General features: G+C 41.5%; 1 protein-coding gene and 1 long non-coding RNA gene across 4 annotated transcripts in view; one reads left to right on the forward strand and one right to left on the reverse strand.

The window, feature by feature from the left end:
* Positions 1-19533: 19533 nt before the first annotated feature.
* On the reverse strand, positions 19534-21653 carry LOC150019184 (uncharacterized). The gene is made up of 3 exons (XR_016509042.1): positions 20633-21653; positions 20181-20269; positions 19534-19821 (listed from the first exon to the last, which is right to left on the reverse strand). It is a non-coding gene; the product is annotated as an uncharacterized LOC150019184 (long non-coding RNA).
* Positions 20634-23438, forward strand: part of GPAT3 (glycerol-3-phosphate acyltransferase 3) — a 63010-nt gene continuing 60205 nt past the window's right edge. Inside the window, exons 1-2 of one of the 3 annotated variants that reach the window (XM_090266249.1) lie at positions 20634-20717; positions 21046-21334. In XM_090266249.1, coding sequence (XP_090122375.1) covers positions 21194-21334 — 141 coding nt within the window. In that variant the 5' untranslated portion in view covers positions 20634-20717; positions 21046-21193. The other 2 variants (XM_090266250.1, XM_090266251.1) reach the window with 2 other exon arrangements.

A 23438-nucleotide genomic window follows, 5' to 3' on the forward strand; every position in this document is an offset into this window, starting at 1 on the left:
AGGAGTGGAGAGAGTGGGCAGCCTTGTCTTGTTCCTGATTTCAGGGGGACTGCTTTCAGTTTTTGGCCATTGAGTATGATGTTGGTTTCAGGCTTCTCATATATAGCCTTGATTATGTTGAGGTATGCTCCTTCTATTTTCATTTTTCTGAGTGTTTTCATCATAAATGGGTGTTGTACTTTATCAAATGCTTTTTCTGCATCTATTGATAAGACCATGTGATTTTTGTCTTTCTGTTTAGGCGATGTATTATATTTATTGATTTGCAAATATTAAACCATCCTTGCATCCCTGGGATGAATCCCACTTGATCATGGTGTATGATCTTTTTGATGTATTTCTGAATCCTGTTTGCCAATATTTTGTTGAGGATTTTAGCATCTATGTTCATCAGTGATATTGGCCTGTAGTTTTCTTTCTTTATTGTGTCTTCACCTGATTTTGGGATTAGGGTAATACTGGCTTCATAGAAAGAGTTTGGGATTTTTCCCTCTTCTTGGATTTTTTGGAATAGTTTTAGGAGGGTAGGAGTTAGTTTTTCCCTAAATGTTTTGTAAAATTCCCCTGTGAAGCCATCGGTCCAGGACTTTTGTGTGGAGGGAGATTTTTGATTACTGTTTCAATTTCCTTCTCTGTTATTGGTCTGTTGAGACTTTCTACTTCTTCTTGATTCAGTTTTGGAAGGTTATATGTTTCTAGAAATTTGTCCATTTCTTCTAGGTTGTCAAATTTCTTGCCATACAGTTGTTTGTAGTAATTTCTTACTATCATTTGTATTTCTGTGGTACCAGTCGTGATTTTTCCTCTTTCATTTCTGATTTTGTTTATTTGTGTCTTCTCTCTTTTTTTCTTGATGAGCCTGGCTAAAGGCTTGTCAATTTTATTTTTTCGAAGAACCAGCTCCTAGTTTCGTTATTCTTTTGAATTGTATGTTTGGTCTCTATGTCATTTAATTCTGCTCTGATCTTGATAATTTCCTTCCTTCTTCTTGCCCTAGGCTTTGTTTGCTGTTGTTGTTCTAGTTATTGTAGCTTTAGAGTTAGATTTTTTATTTGAGATTCTTCTATTTTTTTCAGATATGCCTGTATTGCTATGCACTTCCCTCTTAGGACTGCTTTTGCTGTGTTTCATAGGTTTTGGGCTGTTGTGTGTTCATTATCATTAGTTTCTAAAAATTTCTTGATTTCTTCTTTGATGTCATTGTTAACCCATTCATTATTTAATAGCATGTTATTCATTCTCCATGAGTTTGGGTGTCTTTGATTTGTTTTTGTTTTTTTGTTTTTTTTTTTTATTCTTTTTTTTCCCCCCAGCTTTTCTTTATTGATTATATTGTTACAATAGTTCCAATTTTCTCCCCTTTACTCCCCTCCACCCAGCATCTCCCTCCCCCAGCAATCCCCCCCAAGTCCATATGCATGGTTCGTAAAAAATAACTATCCCTCCCTCTCAGATATTAAGACCCTTTGTAATCTTGTAAAGGACAATGGGCGAAGGTCTCAAGCTCCTCTAGCTGCTTCAAGCTGGACATGGTCATCGTCCTACCTACCCTTGGGTCCAGAAATCGCTAATAATAGTGGGGGTGTGGAGGGGAGGGTGGCCTTCCCATATGGGGAAGGATCGTGCAGACTCCATGTCAGTTGGCTGTCTCCGGACAACGGCGTGCTTGGTTTAACAGGCTGGCATCCTTGTTGTGTTCTGGGGGCAACGGATTTGGCGAAAAGGGTTAAAAGACATCATTCAATCCATAACTACTAGATGACAAAAGGCAGGGATTAATTTTTCAATGTTCCACATTAGGGAAAAAAAAAAAGAAAGAAAAAAAAAGAAGAAAAAAAAGGGGGGGGCTTCTACGGAGGAAGGTGTGCTAGGCACATCTCGCCTGTCCAAAACCCTTTTGCCCATTATATTTAGTTTGGGCTGAGGGAAATAGTTTATGTTTCCCCCCTCTCAGACCTCTGGGCTCTTTCTGTCCAAGCCATTAGGATAGAAAAGAGAAACCAGTTTTAAAGTGAAGCCCACAGACCACCCCATTCTTCACCAACCCAGCCATTGAGTTCAGCCAAACCGTTGAGTCTCAGGAGGCAGCACTGCAGAGAGGATTAAGTGAGGCTTATGCATACAGACAATCACTCAGGTAATGCAGTCATAGGCTTATGCCCCTTGAAAACAGAAAACACATGTTAATTTATGTAACATAACCAACAAACAAGTCTCTAAATCTGTAAGACTGTCTTATTGGGAAGACATCCAGTTGCAAGGCACTTGACATTCTACTTGTCTGCAACTTGAATCTCTTTGGTGATATCACAGACATGGTTTAATTTTCAAGTGAAACCATATTTTAAATGAGAAGAAACTTTTAAGACAGTTAGCTGACCTACTTTACAGTCTACTACTGATCATTGTGATTTTCCTTGAATAATGATTTTTCTCCCTAAGATTACCCTCCTTGTCTTTAAAGGGACTACATTAAGTCCATTTTTAATTTATCCTGTTCATTTGCATAAACATAACAAGAGCAGCAAATGATCACTTATGAACTTTAGTTCTCCTTTTCTGGAACTTACCCAAGGAACATTTAGGGTGACCCTCAGTCTGCTCTTCAGGGCACAGAAGCTGGGCTACATACCTGACATTCATCCTTGCCTGTACACACCTGTCCTTTCCAAGTCTTTCTGGTTTTCCATTGTGCCTTAAGGTCCCTTCTAGCCATCTTTCAGGAAAACAACTTTCGTTCCTTCCCTGGAGAGATTGCTGTGGACCGCACAACCAACCATGGTAGCAGGCCTTTTATCTCGCGGGCTTTTATTAACTTTGAAAGTCATTCCCAGTTCCTCAGGGCTTTTTGGTAACAACTTGAGCCCAAGTATGTCTCCTTTAGGCTTGACATTCCAGTCAAAGACTTGGTCAAAAAAAAAAAAAAAACCTCTATTAACAACTGGTCTTATTAGGTCTATGCAAAGAAACTTAAGTCATTACTTACTTGTTTAGAATGCCAAACTCTGGAGAGATAAAATAGGGAGAAAAATATACAACGTGAAGGAAAATCTTTGTACTAATATTCACTGAACTGGCATTTCCATTCTTCATATTTTCATTTTCCGCCACTAAAAAAATTTTTTTGTTTGTTTTTCCACTACAGTTGTCTCACTTTTTTCCCCCTCTTGCTTCCCTGTACCCTGCCCCTCCCTTCCCCCACATTCAGTCCCTACTCAGTTGCCCATGTCTGTGGGTCATTTATACATGTTCTTTGATTTTACACTTCCCCTTATTACCCCCTTTTCTCCCTCCCCCCTCCCCCCTTGTTACTGTTAGTCTACTCCTTGTTTACATACCTCTGGTTCAATTTTGCTCATTTGTTTGTGTTGTTCATTAGTTTCCTGTAATAGGTGACAGCATAACGTATTTTTCTTTCGTTGCCTGGCTTATTTCGCTAAGCATAATTCTCTCTAGTTCCATCCATGTTGTTGCAAATGGTAGAAGTTCCTTCTTTCTTTCTGCTACATAGAACTCCATTGTGTAAATGTACCACAGTTTTTTGATCCACTCATCTACAGATGGGCATTTAGGTTGTTTCCAGCACTTGGCTATTGTAAATAGTGCTGCTATGAACATTGGAGTGCATAGGTTCTTTTGAATTGGTGTTTCAGGATTTTTCGGGTATAATCCCAGTAATGGAATTGCTGGTTCAAAAGGCAGTTCCATTTTTAGTTTTTTGAGGATATTCCAAACTGTTTTCCATAGTGGCTGCACCAGTCTGTATTCCCACCAGCAATGCACCAGGGTTCCCGTTTCTCCGCATCCTCTCCAGCACAAGTTGTTTGTTGATTTGTTGATGATGGCCATTCTGACTGGTGTGAGGTGGTATCTCATTGTGGTTTTTATTTGCATCTCTCTGATGGCTAGTGATGTTGAGCATATTTTCATATGTCTATGGGCCCTCTGTATGTCTTCTTTGGAGAAGTGTTTGTTCAGGTCCTTTGCCCATTTTTTAATAGGGTTCTCTGTCTTCTTGGTGTTGAGTCGTATGAGTTCTTTATATATTTTGGAGATCAATCCCTTGTCTGAGATGTCATTGGCGAATATATTTTCCCATATGGTTGTTTTCCTTTTCATCTTGCTGATGTTTTCTTTAGCTGAGCAGAAACTTTTTAGTTTGATGTAGTCCCATTTGTTCATTCTTTCCTTTATTTCCCTTGCCTTAGGAGATATATCAGTGAAAATGTTGCTATGTGGGATATCTGAAATTTTCCTGCCTATTTTTTCCTCTAGGACTTTTATGGTATCACGGCTTACATTTAAGTCTTTGATCCATTTTGAGTTTATTCTGGTGTATGGTGGTCTAGTTTCATTTTTTTGCATGTCCCTGTCCAGTTCTCCCAACACCATTTGTTGAAGAGGCTCTTTTCACTCCATTTGATGTTCTTTCCCCCTTTGTCAAATATTAGTTGACCATATGAACCTGGGTTTATTTCTGGGCTCTCTATTCTGTTCCATTGATCTATATGTCTGTTTTTATGCCAGTACCAGACTGTTTTGATTACCGTGGCCTTGTAGTATAGTTTGATATCAGGTATTGTGATTCCTCCTACTGTGTTCTTCTTCCTCAATATTGCTGTGGTTATTCGGGCTCTTTTTTGGTTCCATATAAATTTTTGAAGTATTTGTTCTAGGTCTGTGAAATATGTTGCTGGTATTTTAATAGGGATTGCATTGAATCTATAAATTGCTTTGGGTAGTATGGACATTTTAATGATGTTGATTCTTCCCATCCATGAGCATGGTATATGCTTCCATTTATTTGTATCTTCTTTAATTTCTTTCTTCAATGTTATGTAGTTTTCTGAGTACAGGTCTTTTACCTCCTTGGTTAAGTTTATTCCTAGGTATTTTATTTTTCTTGTTGCTATGGTAAATTGAATCTTTCTTTCAGTTTCTATCTCTGAGTTTTTATTGTTGGTGTATAAAAATGCCTTCGATTTCTTAATATTGACTTTGTATCCTGCTATTTTGCCGAATTCACTTATTAGGTCGAGTAGTTTTTTTGTGGAGTCTATAGGGTTTTCTATGTACACTATCATGTCATCTGCAAATAATGACAGTTTTACTTCCTCTTTTCCAATTTGGATGCCTTTTATTTCTCTTTCTTGCCTGATTGCGGTGGCTAGAACTTCCAAGACTATGTTGAATAGGAGTGGAGAGAGCGGACATCCTTGTCTTGTTCCTGATCTCAGGGGGACTGCTCTCAGTTTTTGCCCATTGAGTATGATGTTGACTTCAGGTTTCTCATATATGGCCTTTATTATGTTGAGGTATGCTCCCTCTATTCCCATTTTGCTGAGAGTTTTTTATCATAAATGGGTGTTGTACTTTATCAAATGCTTTTTCTGCATCTATTGATATTATCATGTGGTTTTTGTCTTTCATTTTGTTTATGTGGTGTATTACGTTTATTGATTTGCGAATATTAAACCATCCTTGCATCCCTGGGATGAATCCTACTTGATCGTGGTGTATGATCTTTCTAATGTGTTGCTGGATACGGTTTGCCAATATTTTGTTGAGGATTTTAGCATCTATGTTCATCAGTGATATTGGCCTGTAGTTTTCTTTCTTTGTTGTGTCTTGACCTGGTTTTAAAATTAGGGTTATACTGGCTTCATAGAATGAGTTTGGCAGTCTTCCCTCTTCTTGTATCTTTTGGAATAGTCTGAGGAGGATAGGAGTTAGTTCTTTCCTAAATGTTTTGTAGAATTCACTTGTGAAGCCATCCAGTCCAGGGCTTTGGTGTGCTGGGAGTTTTTTGATTACTGCTTCAATTTCACTAGCTCTTATTGGTCTATTCAGACTTTCTGCTTCTTCTTGATTCAGTTTGGGAAGACTGTAGGTTTCCAGGAATTTGTCCATTTCCTCTAGGTTGTCAAATTTCTTGCCATACAGTTGTTCGTAATAATTTCTTATAATCCTTTGTATTTCTGTGGTATCAGTTGTGATTTCTCCTCTTTCGTTTCTGATTTTATTTATTTGGGTCCTCTCTCTTTTTTTCTTGATGAGCCTGGTTAAAGGCTTGTCAATTTTGTTTATCTTTTCAAAGAACCAGCTCCTACTTTTGTTGATCTTTTGAATTGTTAGTTTAGACTCTATGTCATTTAATTCTGCCCTGATCTTGATGATTTCCTTCCTTCTACTTGATCTGGGATTTGCTTGTTGTTCTTCCTCTAGTTCTTGTAGCTGTAGGGTTAAATTTTTTATTAGATATTCTTCTAGCTTTTTTAGGTAGGCCTGTATTGCTATGAACTTTCCTCTTAGGACTGCTTTCGCTGTATCCCATAGGTTTTGGGTTGTTGTGTGTTCATTGTCATTAGTTTCTAGAAATTTCTTGATTTCTTCCTTGATGTCATTGTTAACCTATTCATTATTTAATAGCATGTTATTTATTCTCCATGAGTTTGAATGTTTTTGAGTTTTTTCCTTGAGGTTGATTTCAAATTTTAAGCCATCGTGATCTGAGAAGATGCTTGATATAATTTCAATTTTCTTGAATTTGTTAAGGCTTGTTTTGTGTCCTACCATGTGGTCTATCTTTGAAAATGTTCCATGTGCACTTGAGAATTATGTATATTTTGCTTCTTTGGGATGAAAACTTCTATATGTATCGACTAAGTCCATTTGATCTAGAGTGTTGTTCAGTGCCTCAATATCTTTGGTGTTTCTTTGCTTCGAAGATCTGTCCATTGTTGACAATGGGGTGTTAAAGTCCCCTACTATGAGTGTGTTGCTGTCTATATCTTTCTTGGAGTCTTTCAAAATTTTCCTTATATATTTGGGTGGTCCTATGTTGGGTGCATATATATTTATAAGGGTTATATCTTCTTGATGGATTTTTCCCTTAAGTATTATGAAATGCCCTTCTTCGTCTCTTTTTATGGACTTTGCTGTGAAATCTGTTTTGTCTGATATAAGTATTGCTACCCCGGCTTTTTTTTTCATGCCCATTTGCTTGAAATACTTTTTTCCATCCCTTTACTTTCAGTCTGTGTAGATCTTTTGTTCTAAGGTGGGTCTCTTGTAGACAGCATATATGTGGGTCATTCTTTCTAATCCATTCAGCTACCCTATGTCTTTTAATTGGAGCGTTTAATCCATTTACATTTAAGGTTATTACCGATAAGTACTTATTCATTGTCATTTTTCCCCTTTGTACTCGTGTTCTTCTCTGTCTCTCTCTGTTTCTTTATCTTCTTAGAGCAGACCCTTTAGCATCTCTTGCATTGCTGGTTTGGTGGAGATATATTCTTTTAGCCTTCTTTTGTCTTGGAAGCTCCTTATTTCACCCTCCATTTTGAATGAGAGCTTTGCTGGGTATAGTATTCTAGGTTGTAGGCCTTTGTTTTTCATTGCTTGGAATATTTTTTGCCATTCCCTTCTGGCTTGTAGTGTTTCTGCTGAGAAATCTGATGATAGCCTTATTGGAGCTCCCTTGTATGTTATTACTTGTTTCTCTCTTGCTGCTTTTAGGATCCTCTCTTTGTCTTTGAATGTTGCCATTTTAATTATGATATGTCTTGAGGTGGGCCTATTGGGGTTCATCTTCATTGGGACCCTCTGTGCTTCCTGGACTTGCATGATTCTTTCTCTCTTCATGTTAGGGAAGTTTTCTGTCATTAGTTTTTCAAAGAGGTTTTCTATTCCTTGCTCTTCTTCTTCTCCTTCTGGAATTCCTATGATATGGATATTATTATGTTTCATGTTGTCCTGCAGTTGTCTTAGAGCCTCTTCAGTCTTGTTCAGTCTTTTTTCATTTTGTTGCATTGTCTGGGAGTTTTTGTGTACGTTGTCCTCCAGCTCACTGATCCGATCTTCTGCTTCCTCTAGCCTGCTTTTAATTCCTTCTACTGTGTTCTTCAATTCAGAGATCATATTCTTCATTTCCTCCTGGCTCTTATTGGTAGCTTCTATGTCCTTTTTCATGCTCGTGTAATTCTCTGTGAGTTCCTTGTAGTTTTTCTGGAGTTCCTTGTAGTTTCCCTGGAGTTCTTTGTAGTTTCCGCTGAGCTCATTCAGCTTCTCCATAATCCATGTTTTGAATTCCATATCTGATAGTTCGCTCCCCTCTATTTCATTTAGCACTCGTTCTGGGGATTCTACCTTTCCTTTTGATGGGAGATTGTTTCTCTGTCTCCCCATTTTCGTGACTCCTATTGTTTATTGGTGCTTCTTAGAATGATCTGCACTTCCTGGATCTGCCTCTGGTGGCGTCAGGTCATGTACCAGTCTGGCCCTAGGCAGCCTGTTGGAGACTTCCAGGGATCTACTGCTGTTGTCTGTCTCCTTTAATTGTTAATCTATTCAATCTGTGATTAGCTGTCAGGCTTAAGGACCGTGGGTGTGGCAGCTTAATTCCTGTAGGCCGGGCTTTTGCTTCCCCTCAGGCTGACGCCACTTGGAGGGGAATGGTCTACCCGCAGTACTGGGGATGAGTCAGCACTGGGACCCAGTCGGCTGTTCCTCCAGTTCTCCCCTCAAAGCCACCGTGCCAAACTCTCCCCAAGTGTCTTCAGTCCTCTCTGCCTTTCCTCCGCTTGAGCCCACGGTAAATGGTGGCCAAAATATTTTCATATGTGATCCACTTAACAGTTCTTTTTCTCCAGCTGTTTCTCTCCGGCTAGCAAGAAATCCTGTGGTTTTTCGCTTTTTAAAGCTGATACTATTTTATTTTCCACTCTCTTGCTGTAGGCTGGGAAGCCCAGCTTGGGGTTTAGACCCTGCCCTTCTCAAGGGGAATCCCCGGCTGCTGAGCTGTTTCTCAGTCCCTTCAGCAGCCACCTGTGTGAGCCCAGCCAGCCCTTCCGTGTCTCCGCACTCCCTACCGGTCAAGTTGTGATGTAGCGGCCTTTTCTGTCTCTCCGTGGTTATAAGACTTCTTTCCAGCTAGTGTTCCATTGGTTATTCCAGATGATTTCTCCAAAATTAAGTTGTAAATCCAGACTTGTCCTGGGAGGAGGTTAGTGTAGCTTCCACTTACTCCTCCACCATCTTGGATCGATTTGTTTTCTCTGAGGTTGATTTTTAGTTTCAAGGCATTGTGGTCTGAAAAGATGCTTGATATGACTTCAATTTTCTTGAATTTGTTGAGGCTTGTTTTGTGTCCTATCATGTGGCCTATCTTTGAAAATGTTCCATGTGCATTTGAAAAGAATGTATATTTTGCTTCTTTGTGGTGAAAAGCTCTATATATATCAGTTAAGTCCTTGTGGTTTAGTGTGTTGTTCAATGCCTGTATATCCTTGGTGTTTCTTTGCTTCGAAGATCTGCCTATTGTTGATAATGGAGTGTTAAAGTCCCCTACTATGAGTGTTTTGCTGTTAATATTATTCTTGTGGCCTCGTATTTTCTTTATGCATTTGGGTGCTTCTGTGTTGGGTGCATATATGTTTATCAGTGTTATATCTTCTTCATGGATTGTTCCTTTAAATGTTATGAAATGTTCTTCTTTGTCTCTTTTTATTGCCCTTGCTTTGAAATCTGTTTTGTCTCGTATGAGAACTGCTACCCCAGCTTTATTTTCAGGTTTGTTTGCTTGGAATATTTTTTTATATCCCTTTACTTTCAGTCTATGTAAATCTTTTGTTTTGAGGTGTGTTTCTTGTAGACTGAAAATATGTGGTCCTGTTTTCTTATCCATTCTGTTACCCTATGTCTTTTAGTTGGAGCATTTAATCCATTTATGTTTAAGGTTATTATTGACATGTATTTATTTATTTCCCTTATTTCCTGTGTTCCTCTCCTCTTTTTTTCTTCTTTTTCTTAAAGCACTCTCTTTAGCATCTCTTGCAATGCTGGTTTGGTGGAGATGTATTCTTTTAGTCTTCCTCTGTCTGGGAAACTCCTTATTTCACCTTCTATTTTGAATGAGAGCCTTGCTGGGTATAGTATTCTTGGCTGTAGGCCTTTGTTTTTCATTGCTTGAAATATTTTTGACCATTCCCTTCTGGCTTGTAGTATTTCTGTTGAGAAATCGGTCTATAGCCTTATCAGAGCTCCCTTGTATGTTATTTGCTGTCTTTCTCTTGCTGCTTTCAGGATTCTCTCTTTGTCTTTGAATGTTGCCATTTTAATTATGATGTGCCTTGGAGTGTGTTTTTTTGGGTTCCTCTTCATTGGAACTCTCTGTGCTTCCTGAACTTGTATAGCCTTCTCTCTCATCAGGTTGCGAAAATTTTCTGTCATTATTTCTCCTATTAGTTTTTCTATTCCTCGTTCCTCTTCTCCCTCTTTAATTCCAATGACTCTGATGTTGTTTTTCCTCATGCTATCCTGTAATTCCTTTACATATTCTTCGTACTTTTTCAGTCTTTTTTTATTTTCTTGTATTGTCTGGGAATTTTTTTCTACATTATTTTCTAGCTCACTAATCCGATATTCTGCTTCGTTTAGTCTGCTTATGATTGATTCTACTCTGTTTTTCAGTTTAGAGATTGAATTATTCATTTCTTCCTGATTCTTGTTAATAGTTTCTATGTCCTTTTTTATGCTGTAATTTTCTTGGAGCTGTTGGTAACTTCCTTGGAGGTTGTCACAGTTGTTTTTGAGGTTGTTGAATATATTGAGCTTCTTCACCACCATTGTTTTGAATTCCGTGTCTGACATTTGGGCCATGTCTATTTCCTCTAACTCTCTTTCTGGGGATTCCTCTTTTCTTTTCATTGAGAGGTTATTTCTGCGTCTTCCCATGTTGGATTCTTCTTGTTCGTTTTTGTTTTTTTGGATTTTTCTGCTTTGACTCCCCAACTTTGTGGTATGAGATTCTTTATAGGAGATCTGGGGGTTTTAGTGGTGCAGTCTCTTTGATCTCCTGAGCCTGGTGTTCTTGGGGTACCCTTTATGTCATTTTTTTTATGCTGTCTGGTTATATTTCAGATGCTCTTTGGTAGGATCTTCTCTCTGGCTAGTTAATTGGGAATCACTCTATCCACTTTGTCTTGAGTTCTTTTGTGGAGATGCTTTGCTTTGTCTTCATTGATCCTTTGCCCAGGATAGACATTTTAGCACCCATTTCTTCCTGTAGCCTCTTCAAGGAATTTCCTCTTGGTCCAAGCAATTTTCCCACAAAATTGAACTGGAGTTTTACTGAAAACAAAGTGGAGGAAAAGGAGAAATGGAGGGAGTTTGGTGCATCAAGGGAACACTCATTAACGGAAAGCAAGGCTCCCCCTTTTGTTATTTTGATGTTCATTGTTTTGATCTTCTGTTTCTTAAATAAGTTCCTTTAACATTTCCTATAATAATGGCTTGGTAATAATGATCTCCTGTAGCTTTACTTTGTCTGGGAAAAAATTTATCTGCCTTTCCATTCTAAATGCTAGAGAAATCTTGGTTGTAGGTCCTTGCTTTTTATTACTTTGAATACTTCTTGTCAGTTCCTTCTTGCTTCCAAAATTTCTTTTGAGAAATCAGTTGATAGTCTTATAGGAACCTCATTGTAGGTAACTTTCTTCTTCCTCTTGCTGCTTTTAAGATTCTCTGTTTATCTTGAATCTTTCACATTTTAATTAGGGTGTGTCTTTGGGTCTAGCTTGTTTGGAAGTCTCTGTGCTTCCTGGACTTTATGTTTATTTTCTTTGCCAAATTTGGGGATTTTATCTTCATTATTTTTTCACATAATCTTTCAATTTTTTGCTCTTCCTCTTCTCCTTCTGGTACCCCTATGATTTGGATGTTGGCATGTTTAAAGTTGTCCCAGAGGTTCCTAAGCCTCTCCTTATTTTTTTCAATTCTTGTTTCCTCATTCTGTACTGGTTAATTATTTCTTCCTTATGTTTCAAATCATTGATTTGAACCCCATTTTTCTTCCCTTCACTATTGTGGATTTTTCGTTGTTTCACTTAGCATAGCCTTCACATCTTCCCCTCTACATTTGTTATACTCAAGCATATTTGTCAAGTCTGTGAGCATCTTTATCACCAGTGTTTTGAACTCTACGTCTGTTAAGTTGGCTATCTCCTTGTCGCTTAGTTCTCCCACTGGAACCTTCATCTGTTCCCTCTTTTGGGCCATAGTTATTTCTCTGTCTCCTTATTCTGATAGCTTTCTGTGTTTGTATGTGTGGTTTAGGAACACCTCTTGCACCTGTTATGTTGTAAGAGGCAGAACCTCAGGTACTCGTCAGTACAGGGCAACACATTTCACCATGTTGTGGCACCGTATGTGGGGGAGTGGTCTGAGAGGAAACAATGCCACTTTATCAGCACTTGCCCCCTTTCCAGGCATTTTTCCCACTTCCCATATGGGGCTGGTGCCCCTCTAGCTGTTGCCCTCGTTGTGGTTCCCCGAATGGGTGGGTTTGTGGATATTCTAGGATCGTGGATATAGGGAACCGGTCTGTGTGGCAACGGTGAACGTAGCTCAGCCCTGGTTTGGAAAAGTGCCAGGCACCAGGTGACACACAGGAGCCAGGCCTTCAGATCAGCTTTCCCATGGGAATCAAGCCTGCATTGTATGTAGGCTGCTTTGAAGTTTGCTTTTGCTAAAACTCCCTCACCCTGAGTTGGAAACAACAAATGTTTAATATACAATTTTTAAATAATTCTGAGCTGTTTCAAGGACAGGATATCGAAAGCCCATCCATCCTTATTGCTCCCTTGTATGCATAACATTCTTTTCTGTTAAGGAATAATCATCTAACGTGACCTTGCATTTAAAATAATAAGTTATGACTTTGTTTAAGGCAATCCACTCTGAAATCAATAAAAGCCTGTCCAGGCAAGGGTCGGGGTGCTCTCTCACCTGGAGAGTGGCCACTCTATCCCTTTTCTCCATAATATTCGTAGCATCCATGTGAATTTGTTGCTGAGAGACTGGCAGTTTCTTCCACTGTTCCAGTCCCCAGTGGTTTTCACAGTCAGAAGCAATGAGGCTTTATTTATCCCAGCACTAGAGCTGTGAGCTGTGCAGTCTGTTCTGGTGCTGGGAGTGCTCCCCAGGTGTCTCTCCTTACCTTTTAAAATATGTGACTGCATGCTTTCCACCAGCCAGCCACAGCCGCTCTCACCCTCACCTCCTCCACATCATGTCCTCTCTGACCCAGCTCGGCCCCTCCTACATGTCTGGATGAGTATTTCTTCTTTATATCTTTGTTTGTTGGACTTCCATTTAGCTCAATTTTCTGGAACTTCTGATTGTATCCAATTTTGAAGTAGTTGTTCTTCTTAGTTGTGGAGGGAGACACAGCATCTTGCCTCCATCTTGTCCAGAAGTCCCCCATAGTCAGTCTATAAGTAAGGGAAATTATCCTAGGTTATCTGGGTGGGCCTGAGTGAATCAGTCCAAAAGCCCCTTGAGAGTAGACTGAGGCTTCTCTGAAGAATAAGAAATTTCAACCTGTGGACTGAAATTTCTTGTGCTTGAGTTTCAGCCTGCCCTTCCTGATAGCCTATCCTATGGATTTCAGACATGTCTAGCTAGTTCCCACAATCACATAAGTGATTCTTTGCAGTAAATCTCCAAATATAGTGTGTATCGTCCACTCTTCGGCTTCTCTGGTGTAACCTTCACAGAGATTTTGCTGCTGGAGCTGGCTATAAAAGAAGAGAATCTTAAGGATGAGTTTTTGGAGCTGATGTTGCAGTCTGATTAGACTTAAAGGCACTAGTGATTCTATTTTCGTTGGTAAAGAGGACACTCATAGTCCATGTCATGGTATGGTAAGAGATATGTAAAATACATATCAATAGAATAGTCAGCAGTTTTATGCTGATACACCAAAATGAGATTTATTTCCAAGACTTCATCTATCCTTGAGGGTGTTTGGCACAAATGGCACTAATTGGATTTTTGTTATCTGTCTCGCTGAGGATTGTGATTTAAGATATTTATCTTTCTTAAGTGTCCTTGGTTAGGAAAGATAGAATTTTGCAACTAGATGGCTGTAAACTGCTTGGCCCTTTAACTATCTAAGGTCCTCTATTCCACTTGTGCTGGCTTACTAGCTTGTCTCAAAAGAACTGCACAACTTTTTCAATTTCTACAGGCAGAAGTCTGAGGAATGTGTGTGGGAATGGATATAAAGGGTATGACAGCATGGTGGAAGGAATATAAAGTTGGGTTAACTAAAATTTATTGAGTGGATCCACTAAGCAGAAATTCTGGATTTGGGATATCTGAAACATGGATCCAAAGTGGTCTACACTAAATAAGTTGAAGTGCCAGAAATTCCTTGTTGCACTACAGAGGAAAGCAGACAAAGGCTTAGGGAAATTGGATGTTACAGTGGAATATGTATCATGTAAGACACATATCATGTAAGACCTGCCAATTCACCCCAGGAAGGTCCAAAGACATATACCTTTTACCTCAACTGTGAGAAATAAATCTTTGAGGTAAGCCCTAGTATCCTTGAAGAACTCTGTGGTTGCTTTTCTTTGTAGGTGAGGATTTACAGTGCCAACTGCTACCATTGAACTGAGATCCCTACATACGATGAGGATAATGGACCTTCTGGAAGGCAGGGGCCAAGTGGCTGCATTTAATTGCCAAAGACAAGGTGAGTATGATGACTCTAATGAACAGCAGAGTCAAAGTAGTAACCCAAATAGTCTGACTCAAAGAAACCTATGGCATTATCTAGGTAGGTGATCAAAAGAAATAGATGCGTGGTTTACCAGATTATCACTTGTATGCTATAGAAGTGAAAGAGTTCTACATTTAGTCAACAGAAGTCAAACTTGAATCACTAAACCAGCAGTCCCCAATCTTTTGGCACCACGGACCAGTTTTGTGAAAAACAAATTTTCTCTGTACAGGGGCGGGGAAATGATTTTGGGATAATTCAAGCACATTAAATTTAAGCTCACCTCCTGCTGTGCAGCCAGGTTCTTAACAGGCCCAGACCTGTACCTGCACTAAACAGACAGTCATGGTCTTTGAGAAATGCTCACAATAAATCACCGGGACACAGGACTTCAGCAGAAAAGTGAGGCATTATTTTATTCACGGGTCTGCAGAACTGGGCACAGCCAGCCAAAGGCATGCATGCCTGAAGTAGACAGAGGAGAGGGAGAGGAGAGGGAGAGGAGAGGAGAAGGGAGAAGGGATGGGAGGGAGAAGAGAGGAGAGGGGAGAAGGGAGGTAAGGGGAGAAGGGAGGGGAGGGGAGGAGAGGAGGGGAGGGGAGAGGAGAGGGAAGGGAGAGGGAGATGGAGAGAAAGGGGGGGAGAGGGGAGGGGAGAGTAAAGGGAAGGAAAGGGGAGGGGAGGGAAGGAGAGGAGAGGGAAGGGAGAGGGAGAGGGTGGGGAGGGGGAAGGGGAAGGGAGGGGAGGGGTAAGGGGTGGGGAGGGGAAAGGGGAGGGTAGGGGAGGGGGAAGGGGAGGGGAGGGAAGGGTAGGGTAGGGGAGGGTAGAGGATTCTGGGATAATTCAAGCACATTACATTTAAGCTCACCTGCTGTGCAGCCAGGTTCTTAATAGGCCCAAAGCTGTACCTGCACTGAACAGACAGTCATGGTCCTATGAGAAGTAGTTAATTGTGTTAGATTGTGAACCCGGATTAACCAGTAATGTAGAAACAGGGGAGGAGGAGAGCGGAGCTATTCGTGTTAGTATAAAACCAGTTTACTTTGTCTACTTCAGGCATGCATGCCTTTGGCTGGCTGTGCCCAGTTCTGCAGACCCGTGAATAAACAAATGCCTCACTTTACTGCTGAAGTCCTGTGTCCCGGTGATTTATTGTGAGCATTTCTCACAGGACCATGACTGTCTGTTTAGTGCAGGTACAGGTCTGGGACAGTATTTATAGTAATGCAGCTGGAGGCACAAGTGCCTGGGGACTAAGTGGGATTCAGGAATAGAAGCTTGATCTGACAACTTGGCATGGAACTGCACTTATTTTAGTTAATCCAGGCTGTCACAGACCTAATTACTAGAATGGAAATGGCAGGATCAACTGATGTGAAGACTTGGGGTGTGCTTTAAGCTTTAAGTGCATGAGTCTATTTTATGCTTTATTTTTACTGTTGATGTTACAGAGTGGGGTCCCCCCCTCCCCCGCAAATTACCCAAAGCCTACAGGTTGGGGGATGGAGGAAAGGAAACGGCTTTTAAGATGCCTTTGCATAACTATAGCTGGCAACTAGTATCTTAGTTATGCAAATGGATTTGGTTCTTCCAAGGCTCCAAGGAGATGGGAGGGGTTTTGACCGTAGAGTAGTAGTGAGGAAAGAGCATACAGGGCCTATGCAAGGTTCTGTGAATGGTCAGAACAGGTTACCACACCCACTGTGTCACAGGCCAGAGTCAGGGACTTAAAAATAAGGTGGCAGCCATTTTAGAGAAAGGAGAGGAGAATCACACAGTTTGCAGGGAGAGAAAGAGAAGCTTCATGCAGCTTTGAAAGGGCAAAGAAAGAACCATGCATGATCTAGTGCAACATGGACTGTTATACGGAGGCTGATGACATGTACCCCAGATCCTGAAGGAGACAGCTGACAGATAAGGGATGGGGAACTTCTGGGCATGTTTTTGCCTTCTAGCCTTCTGGGGAGCAAGGGAAGTGCTAGGTCTTGTGGGAGAACAGGGCTCTGAGCTGAAGTGCTCCATGTCCTCCCCAGGTTGGAATACTGTAAATAAAGACCTGTTTTCCTCAACACTAGTTGCTGGGTTTTACACCAAGGCACCATGTGAAAGAACCCCCTTTCACTCTGTATCAAAAAGAGAGGTCTCAAAGTGAGAATGAAAGCAAGAAATGTTTCAGCAACCTGCTTCACCCCTGATTTCACTACCTCTTAAATCCATATTTGTAATTTGGCTCCAATTATGATATTTTATTTGCCATTTCCATCTATTCATGAGAGTATTGATATTTGCTCAAAGCTTTTTAGGCTAAACATTTCTGTTTGCATTGCCCACAATTGCTGTCAAAGCAGAAGGAAGAAAATGCAAATAATAGGAGTCCTTGGTGTTAGGGTAGTTGGTGATGCAGGCTGTGAAAGAATTCACAAAGAGAAGAAAGTGTAGAGAGTAAAGTTTTTATTCACTCACCAAGAAAGGAGAGGGGCATGGTGTGAAGAGAGAAACCAGTATTGAGGGGTAGGGGCTTTGAGCTTTTATTGAATTATAATTGGATTAAAAAGGGTAGGGTTGCTGTTGTGTGCCCCTGGGCTGTTGGGGGCGTTGTAACATGAGGCTGCAGTTTGTTCCAATATTATCTTCTGCTTGAGGCTGTAGGGAGCAGTTAGTTCTGTTCTTGCTTTCCCGTAATTTTCAGTCCTGGGGACATAAGCTCCGAAGAATAAAATAGCAGTTATGTTTAAGAAGGTCATAGGCCTGCTCAGCAAACGTTATCATGATTGCAAATGGTGATGATTTTTCCCTTCCACCTGGGTAAGAACCAACTCTTTGGAATCAATTCTTTTTTATGTTGGCCTCTCAGAAACTTACCAGGACCCCATGAACTTTTGTTTTCAGTTAAATGTAATAATTCGATTTTTGTCCATACTCTACAGGCTTGCTACTCAAGATGTGGTCTGTAGCCCAATATCAGCATCACCTGGGAGTTCATTGAAATATAGAATCTCAGCTCTACTCCCAGCCCTACTGATTAAGAATCTGCATTTTAACAAAAGCCCCAGGGATACCTACTCACAGTAAAGTTTGAGAAGTTCTGTACTAGGTTCCTTTTCATAATTCTTCAATACAACTGCATTTGACCTCATATTGGCAAGGGATCATGCATGGATTTGATAATGAATTTTGTCAAAGAATCTAATATTTTAGGAGCGGAAGGGATCTTAAAAATTATGTAAGCATAAAGGAATCATGTGATTCATCACTCAAACCAGGACACTTTTGAGAGTTAAAGGAAGTGTTATTAAGATATATACCAGGACAACAGGTGAAAAACAGGATTGTACTTGTAACCCTAGAACTAGCAGTCCTGTACTGTTTAACAAAATACTGAGTTGCTTTTCAGAGATAGCAAACCAAAACCACAAGTTATGCAGCCAAAGCATGTATAGAGAACTTTGACCTCCAGATGTGCAGGGAAACCAAAGTCTCTACCCACCCCAACCCCTGCCCATACATACACCACATGGAACCAACAGACCAGCATGTAAATTGAACACTAGAACCCTTTCAGAAGCCAAGGGCCTGTTGTATAGGAAGACCCAGACTCGATGCCCGTTTACCATAAATGGCCATGTTCCAAGGTTTTCCAGTTAAAACTTGACCCACTAGCACTTCTACATACCTGTTCCCTCTGACCCCTTAAAATCCCTTAAACTGATCTATTGAGCAAGATGGATTTGAGGTACCATTAGGTCTCCTGCCTTCTCAGTTGACAACTTCTCTCTCAGTAAATCTCTCCTTACTCCAAACTCTTTGAATGTTTTGAGTTTTGGCCCTTTGAAGCATTTTGCTCATGAACTTTGGTTCAGTAAGATATTGAAAATGAAAAACCTCATTATTTAATATTTACTCTTAGTTAAATTTTAAATATATAACCTCCGACCTCAATAACAACCTCTTCAGGTAGGTGTATTAATCTTAGTTTATAGAGATGGTAAGTGTAATGGGTTGAATTGTAGCCTCCCAAAAGATATGCCCAAATCCTCATGCCTGTACCTGTGAATATAACTTATTTAAAAAAAAGGTTTTTATAGAGTACACAAGAATCTCAAGATGAGATTATCCTGGATAAGAGAGGGCCTTAAATCTAAGATGATAGGTGTCTTTTAAAAGAAAGGAAGAAAAGACACAGGAAGAAAGCCATGTGAAGACTGAGGCAGTGAGTGGAGTTATGCAGAACCAAGCCAAGAAACTGGGAGCCATCAGAAGCTGGAGGAAGCAAGGACTCAGGCACCTGTGTCTGGATGGGCAGAATGAGGCTGCCCTTACAGGAAGTTGTCTGTATGGGTGAAACTGGAAAAGCCAGCATTCATATTGCCTGTCATCTACCAGACCCAAAAAGCAGAGACAGAGATTGAATCTTTATGAGTTCTTTATTCAGATTGTCTTAAATATCAGTTTAAACCATACCTTTTTATAAGAAGAAAAGTGTAGGTAAGGGGTTTGGAATTCAGGGAAAAAGTTAATCAGATAAAAGCTGCAGCATTCTTTCATCTGTGCTCTGGGCAGTGGTCACTTCACCCTGGAGTACAGTGCCTCAGGTACTGTCTTGACTGCTTGCAGGCCTCCTGAGGCACAAAGGTGGAACTGCTTGTGTTTTCTTGGAATCAAGGTGGGTCATACCTCCAATTCCTGAAACAATAGCTTTTCGCACACATTGATTACTAAGCCTATTAGCTGTTACCTGAAACTAAAATTTTCCAGCTTTTGAGTCCGCCATCATGGGGACTTTATTGGGTAAACTTTGGTACAATCATTCAATATTCCTTAGGAAATAAAAAGAGGGCCTGGATGTGTAGTGTTAAATGAGTCAGTATAATCTTTGAGGTTTTGTGCTAAATCTGTGTTTATTTTCAGCAAGGACTTTTCAAAGAGTTTGGAAATTGTGCTGTTTTTGTAAACTGGCAGAAGTTTAATTTTGAGAAACAAAGTGGCTGAACTTCTTCATTCATAACTTGGTTTTTATGATCAAGTTATCATTCTTCCTCTTCTCAGTGGGAGAGGGGGTTTGTGATACCTACCTGGCAGGAAGTGCAGAGGACAATCATTTACATTCTTTGCAGCTGGGCTTCTCAAATCCCTTCTGCTTCCCACTTTTTCCACACCCTGGGCAGGGGCCGCTTTCTTTGCAGTATTTGCTATCAACAGTTTCCATTCAGTTTGCTGGCCCTCCCAGTTTTTCCAGCTTGAAATAACACCTGAAAGAGATCTGTATGAGATTTTGGTCCCAGTCAGTGGTAATCTGAAAAACCTTGGCATCCAGTTTTTCTAAGGCACTCCCAACATCTCAATTCTTATGCATATTCTAAAATCAGATCATGTCTCTAAGAGACCTGGACTGCAGTGAAATAAATACCCGCACAGGATTTTGCCCTTCATTGTTCTAATCCGTGCAAGCACGACAGCAGTCAGTGCTGGGATAATATCCAGGAGGCTCTGTCAGCTTGCTGAAGGGTCACCTGGCGTTTTTCTGCAGCTTTCAGGGCGCTTGAGTGTTAGGTGAACGGTAGGGGGATCTGTGGTTGGATTTTACTCCAGGAGGAGGGCGATACTCAGCTGAAAGATTTCTGTTCCAGGAAGACAGCAGCGGAGTGGAGTAGGCGACTCCTGGGGAGAACTTTGCTCCCTGTCCTGATAAGCTCAGCTCTGTAGAGAAGGGAGGCGAAGGTGTAGTAGACCTGGGAGCGGCGTAAACCGTAGCTGGGCAGCCCTCTGTGTATTTCCCTTTCCCTGCAAGCCCTAAGAAGCCGTTTTACACCCACACAAAGAGGACTTTCTCAAGCGTCCCGGGCACGTCAGTAGTTCGTTTTAGGGGTTGAAGAAAATACTAACATTTTGTAGAATAAAATTCTGCTCCCTAAGGGACTCTTGCTGAGAGTGCTAGGGGAGAAAGGGCAAGGGGAGGGCGGAGGTCGCCCAGGAGGATGCAGCTCTCTGGGAGCCTGTCCGCATTGGATGTTAAGGGTTGGGCGGTGGAGGAGGTGGGGCGAGGGCGGCGCACAGAAATACCTCGGCCGAGGCTGAGGGCCGCCAGCCGCCAGCACAGTCCTGGGCCTGGCACTGGTTCCGCCCGCGGTTGGTGTGCTGTGGTGCGGTGAGTCCGCAGAGATCCTTACTTCCCAAGGGCCTCCGTGAGTCACCCGCTGAGCTGTCTCGATCACTACCCAGAGGAAATCAGGCACAGGGTGGGGCGCGTTCCCGGGCGCTTTGGTGTCACCTACCTTGCTTCTTCTGGCCGGTGCTCCCAGCTTTGCGTGCGCTGCAGTGGCTTCAGCGCTGATCTGGGCCTCCAGCCCTCCAGCCCTCCAGCCGATTGCTAATCGGCCAGCGCGAGGAGGAGCCCAAAAAGGAAGGAAGGAAATTGCTGTTGTTCTGAAAGGTTTTCCTTCCTCTCTCTTTTTTGTTTGTTTGTTTGCCTGCAGAGGTGAGTGCCGGGAGGCGGTGGCCCTGATTCTCCAGGCCGGACTTCGTGCCTTTACTCCTGGAGCGGCCATTCAACTGCCTGGGGACAGGAACAGCAGTCGCGCTCAGAACTCCTCTGGGACCCCTTTCGAAAGGGTACGCAGAGCCATGGAGGGCGCAGAGTTGGCCGGGAAGATCCTTTCTACCTGGCTGACGTTGGTGCTCGGCTTCATCCTCCTGCCTTCTGCCTTCGGGGTGTCTTTGGGCATCTCCCAGATCTACATGAAGATTCTGGTGAAAACTTTAGAGGTGAGTGCCTGCAGGCATGCAGCGTCCCCGCACCTCAGAGAGCGGCTTGAGAGAGAAACCCGGGTGGTGGGGGCCGAGGATAGAGCCCAGCTGAGATGGGACCAGTTCTGAAGGTCAGTGGTCCTCAGGGGTGTGCGTTTCGGTTTACCCTCCGCACTAACGTGAAGAAAGCTTCTGGAGAGCTGGAGAGAGCCGGGCTGAGACCACTGGACCACCGTATTGTAGCTCTTCTTGAAGGCACAACTAACTACCCAATCCGTAACGGTGCGGCTGCCTTTTATACCATTGAATTTCTTTATATCCATTATGCAGTGCCGCTGCCACCTCACTCTCCGAAGTTTTTACAGCCCCTGGTTTCAGAGGTACTTTTGTGTAGCAAGACATCATGTTTATGCTCAAGATAAGAAACCAATTGCTGAATGGTAGAAAGAACATCTGATTATATTTTAATGAAGTCATGGGAATTTTATCGATGGCACGTGAACTATCATTGAACATGTGTCTTTTTTGACCTCAGCTCTCCCTACACTCCTCTTTCCAAATTCTGCAAAGAAAGGTGTTAGAGGCAGGTGGGCCTGGTGGGGAACGATTGCAGCTTCAGCTTATGCTGGGATTTTTTTAATTACAAAGGCTTTCCTGTTTACTATCTCATCATCTGTTACCCAAAGTCTTGGACAGTAGGGAGGGCACTCATTATCCCCTTTTTATACAGATAAGGAAATTGAGATTTGGAGTTCAGTGGTTTGCTTGAATGAAGTGGTCCTAACTGAGGAGAGGGTGTGTTTGCCTAGTGGTTAGGCACAGACTCTGGGTACAGATTGGCTTAAATTTGATACCCAGATCCCAGCTCTGCTCAGTATATGACCTTAGGGAAACCACCTACTTCTTGTGCCTCATTTTTCTCATCTATCAAATAGGAGTGACAATAACACCTGTTTCCATAGGGTTGTTTAAGTATGCTAAAATATGTCAGGCATCTTTGAAGGGTGCTGGGACATGTTAGATGCTATATAAGTGTTTGCTGCTATTAAAAGAATAGTAATATTATTTAGTGTCTAGCATCCTCGTTTCTCTAACTTCTAATGTGGGTGCTCACTTTTCTGCCCTTATTTTTTGTCTGTCCCAGAACTTGGTTCTTGTCTCAGCCTGCAGGGTGGCTCCCCTATATATATATATCTTCAATGGGCTAATCTCATACCTGGAGATGACTTGCTAGTTTTCCACCAACTAATGTTCTGCATATATCTCTTCTACCTGCTGATAATCTCCTGTTTTACCACAGTTTTTTTTGTGTGTGTGTGTGTGGTTATTTTTCTGTCTAGTCTTTGAAGTTATATCTGATTCTTCATCCTCAGCTCTCATGTTTTGAAAGTTCTGTAGTTTCTACTTGGGACATGTTTCCCAGTCTCAAACCTTTCTTCTTGACCTCATACTCTGAAATTGCTGTGAACTATGCTGTGAATGTCTTAGCTGTCTCTTACTGTTAGACCTCAGAATATTCTCATAGCACATGATTGAACTGTTTTTCCATACAACAGTATCTTTTGTATTTTATGTACCAAATAAGGATGGAGTGAGGGTAAATCACACAGGCTGGCTTCCAGGTGCTGACTCCTGTGTTTCTTGCTTCATTAATTCAAGGTACAGCTAAAGATATGTCTAGGAGAAGAGGCCAGCAGTTGCTGTCAGCCTGGCAAATAACAATTATACTCAGAAGAGATATTTCTGGCCCAGGACTGGCCTTCAATTTGGCAGGGCCTCAGGTTTTCTTTCTTGTCCATGTAGAGTTGAAGAGACTTTCAGAGATGTACTCTTTGCTAATCAAACTCTCAAGAACACTCATTTTTGAATTGTAGTAGGAGATATACCACTTAGCTTGGAAACCAGATAGAGGCAGCATAAGGAACCACCCTCCTTGCCAAGACTAAGTTATTAGGTCAGAGAGATGCTTGGCATATATGGAGTTAGGATGGGAATTCATTTTGTGAGCCATTTCTGACTATTGGTTGGAGCTACCTGGAGCACCTGTGTTTGGAAGAAGCAGGGGCTCATCAGGAAAGAGTTGTGATCCTGCAGTGATATCTGCTTTAGGCACAGAAGAGGA

This window comes from Furipterus horrens, unplaced genomic scaffold, assembly GCF_987537825.1.
Source record: "Furipterus horrens unplaced genomic scaffold, mFurHor1.1.pri manual_scaffold_2, whole genome shotgun sequence".
NCBI classification, from domain to species: domain Eukaryota; kingdom Metazoa; phylum Chordata; class Mammalia; order Chiroptera; family Furipteridae; genus Furipterus; species Furipterus horrens.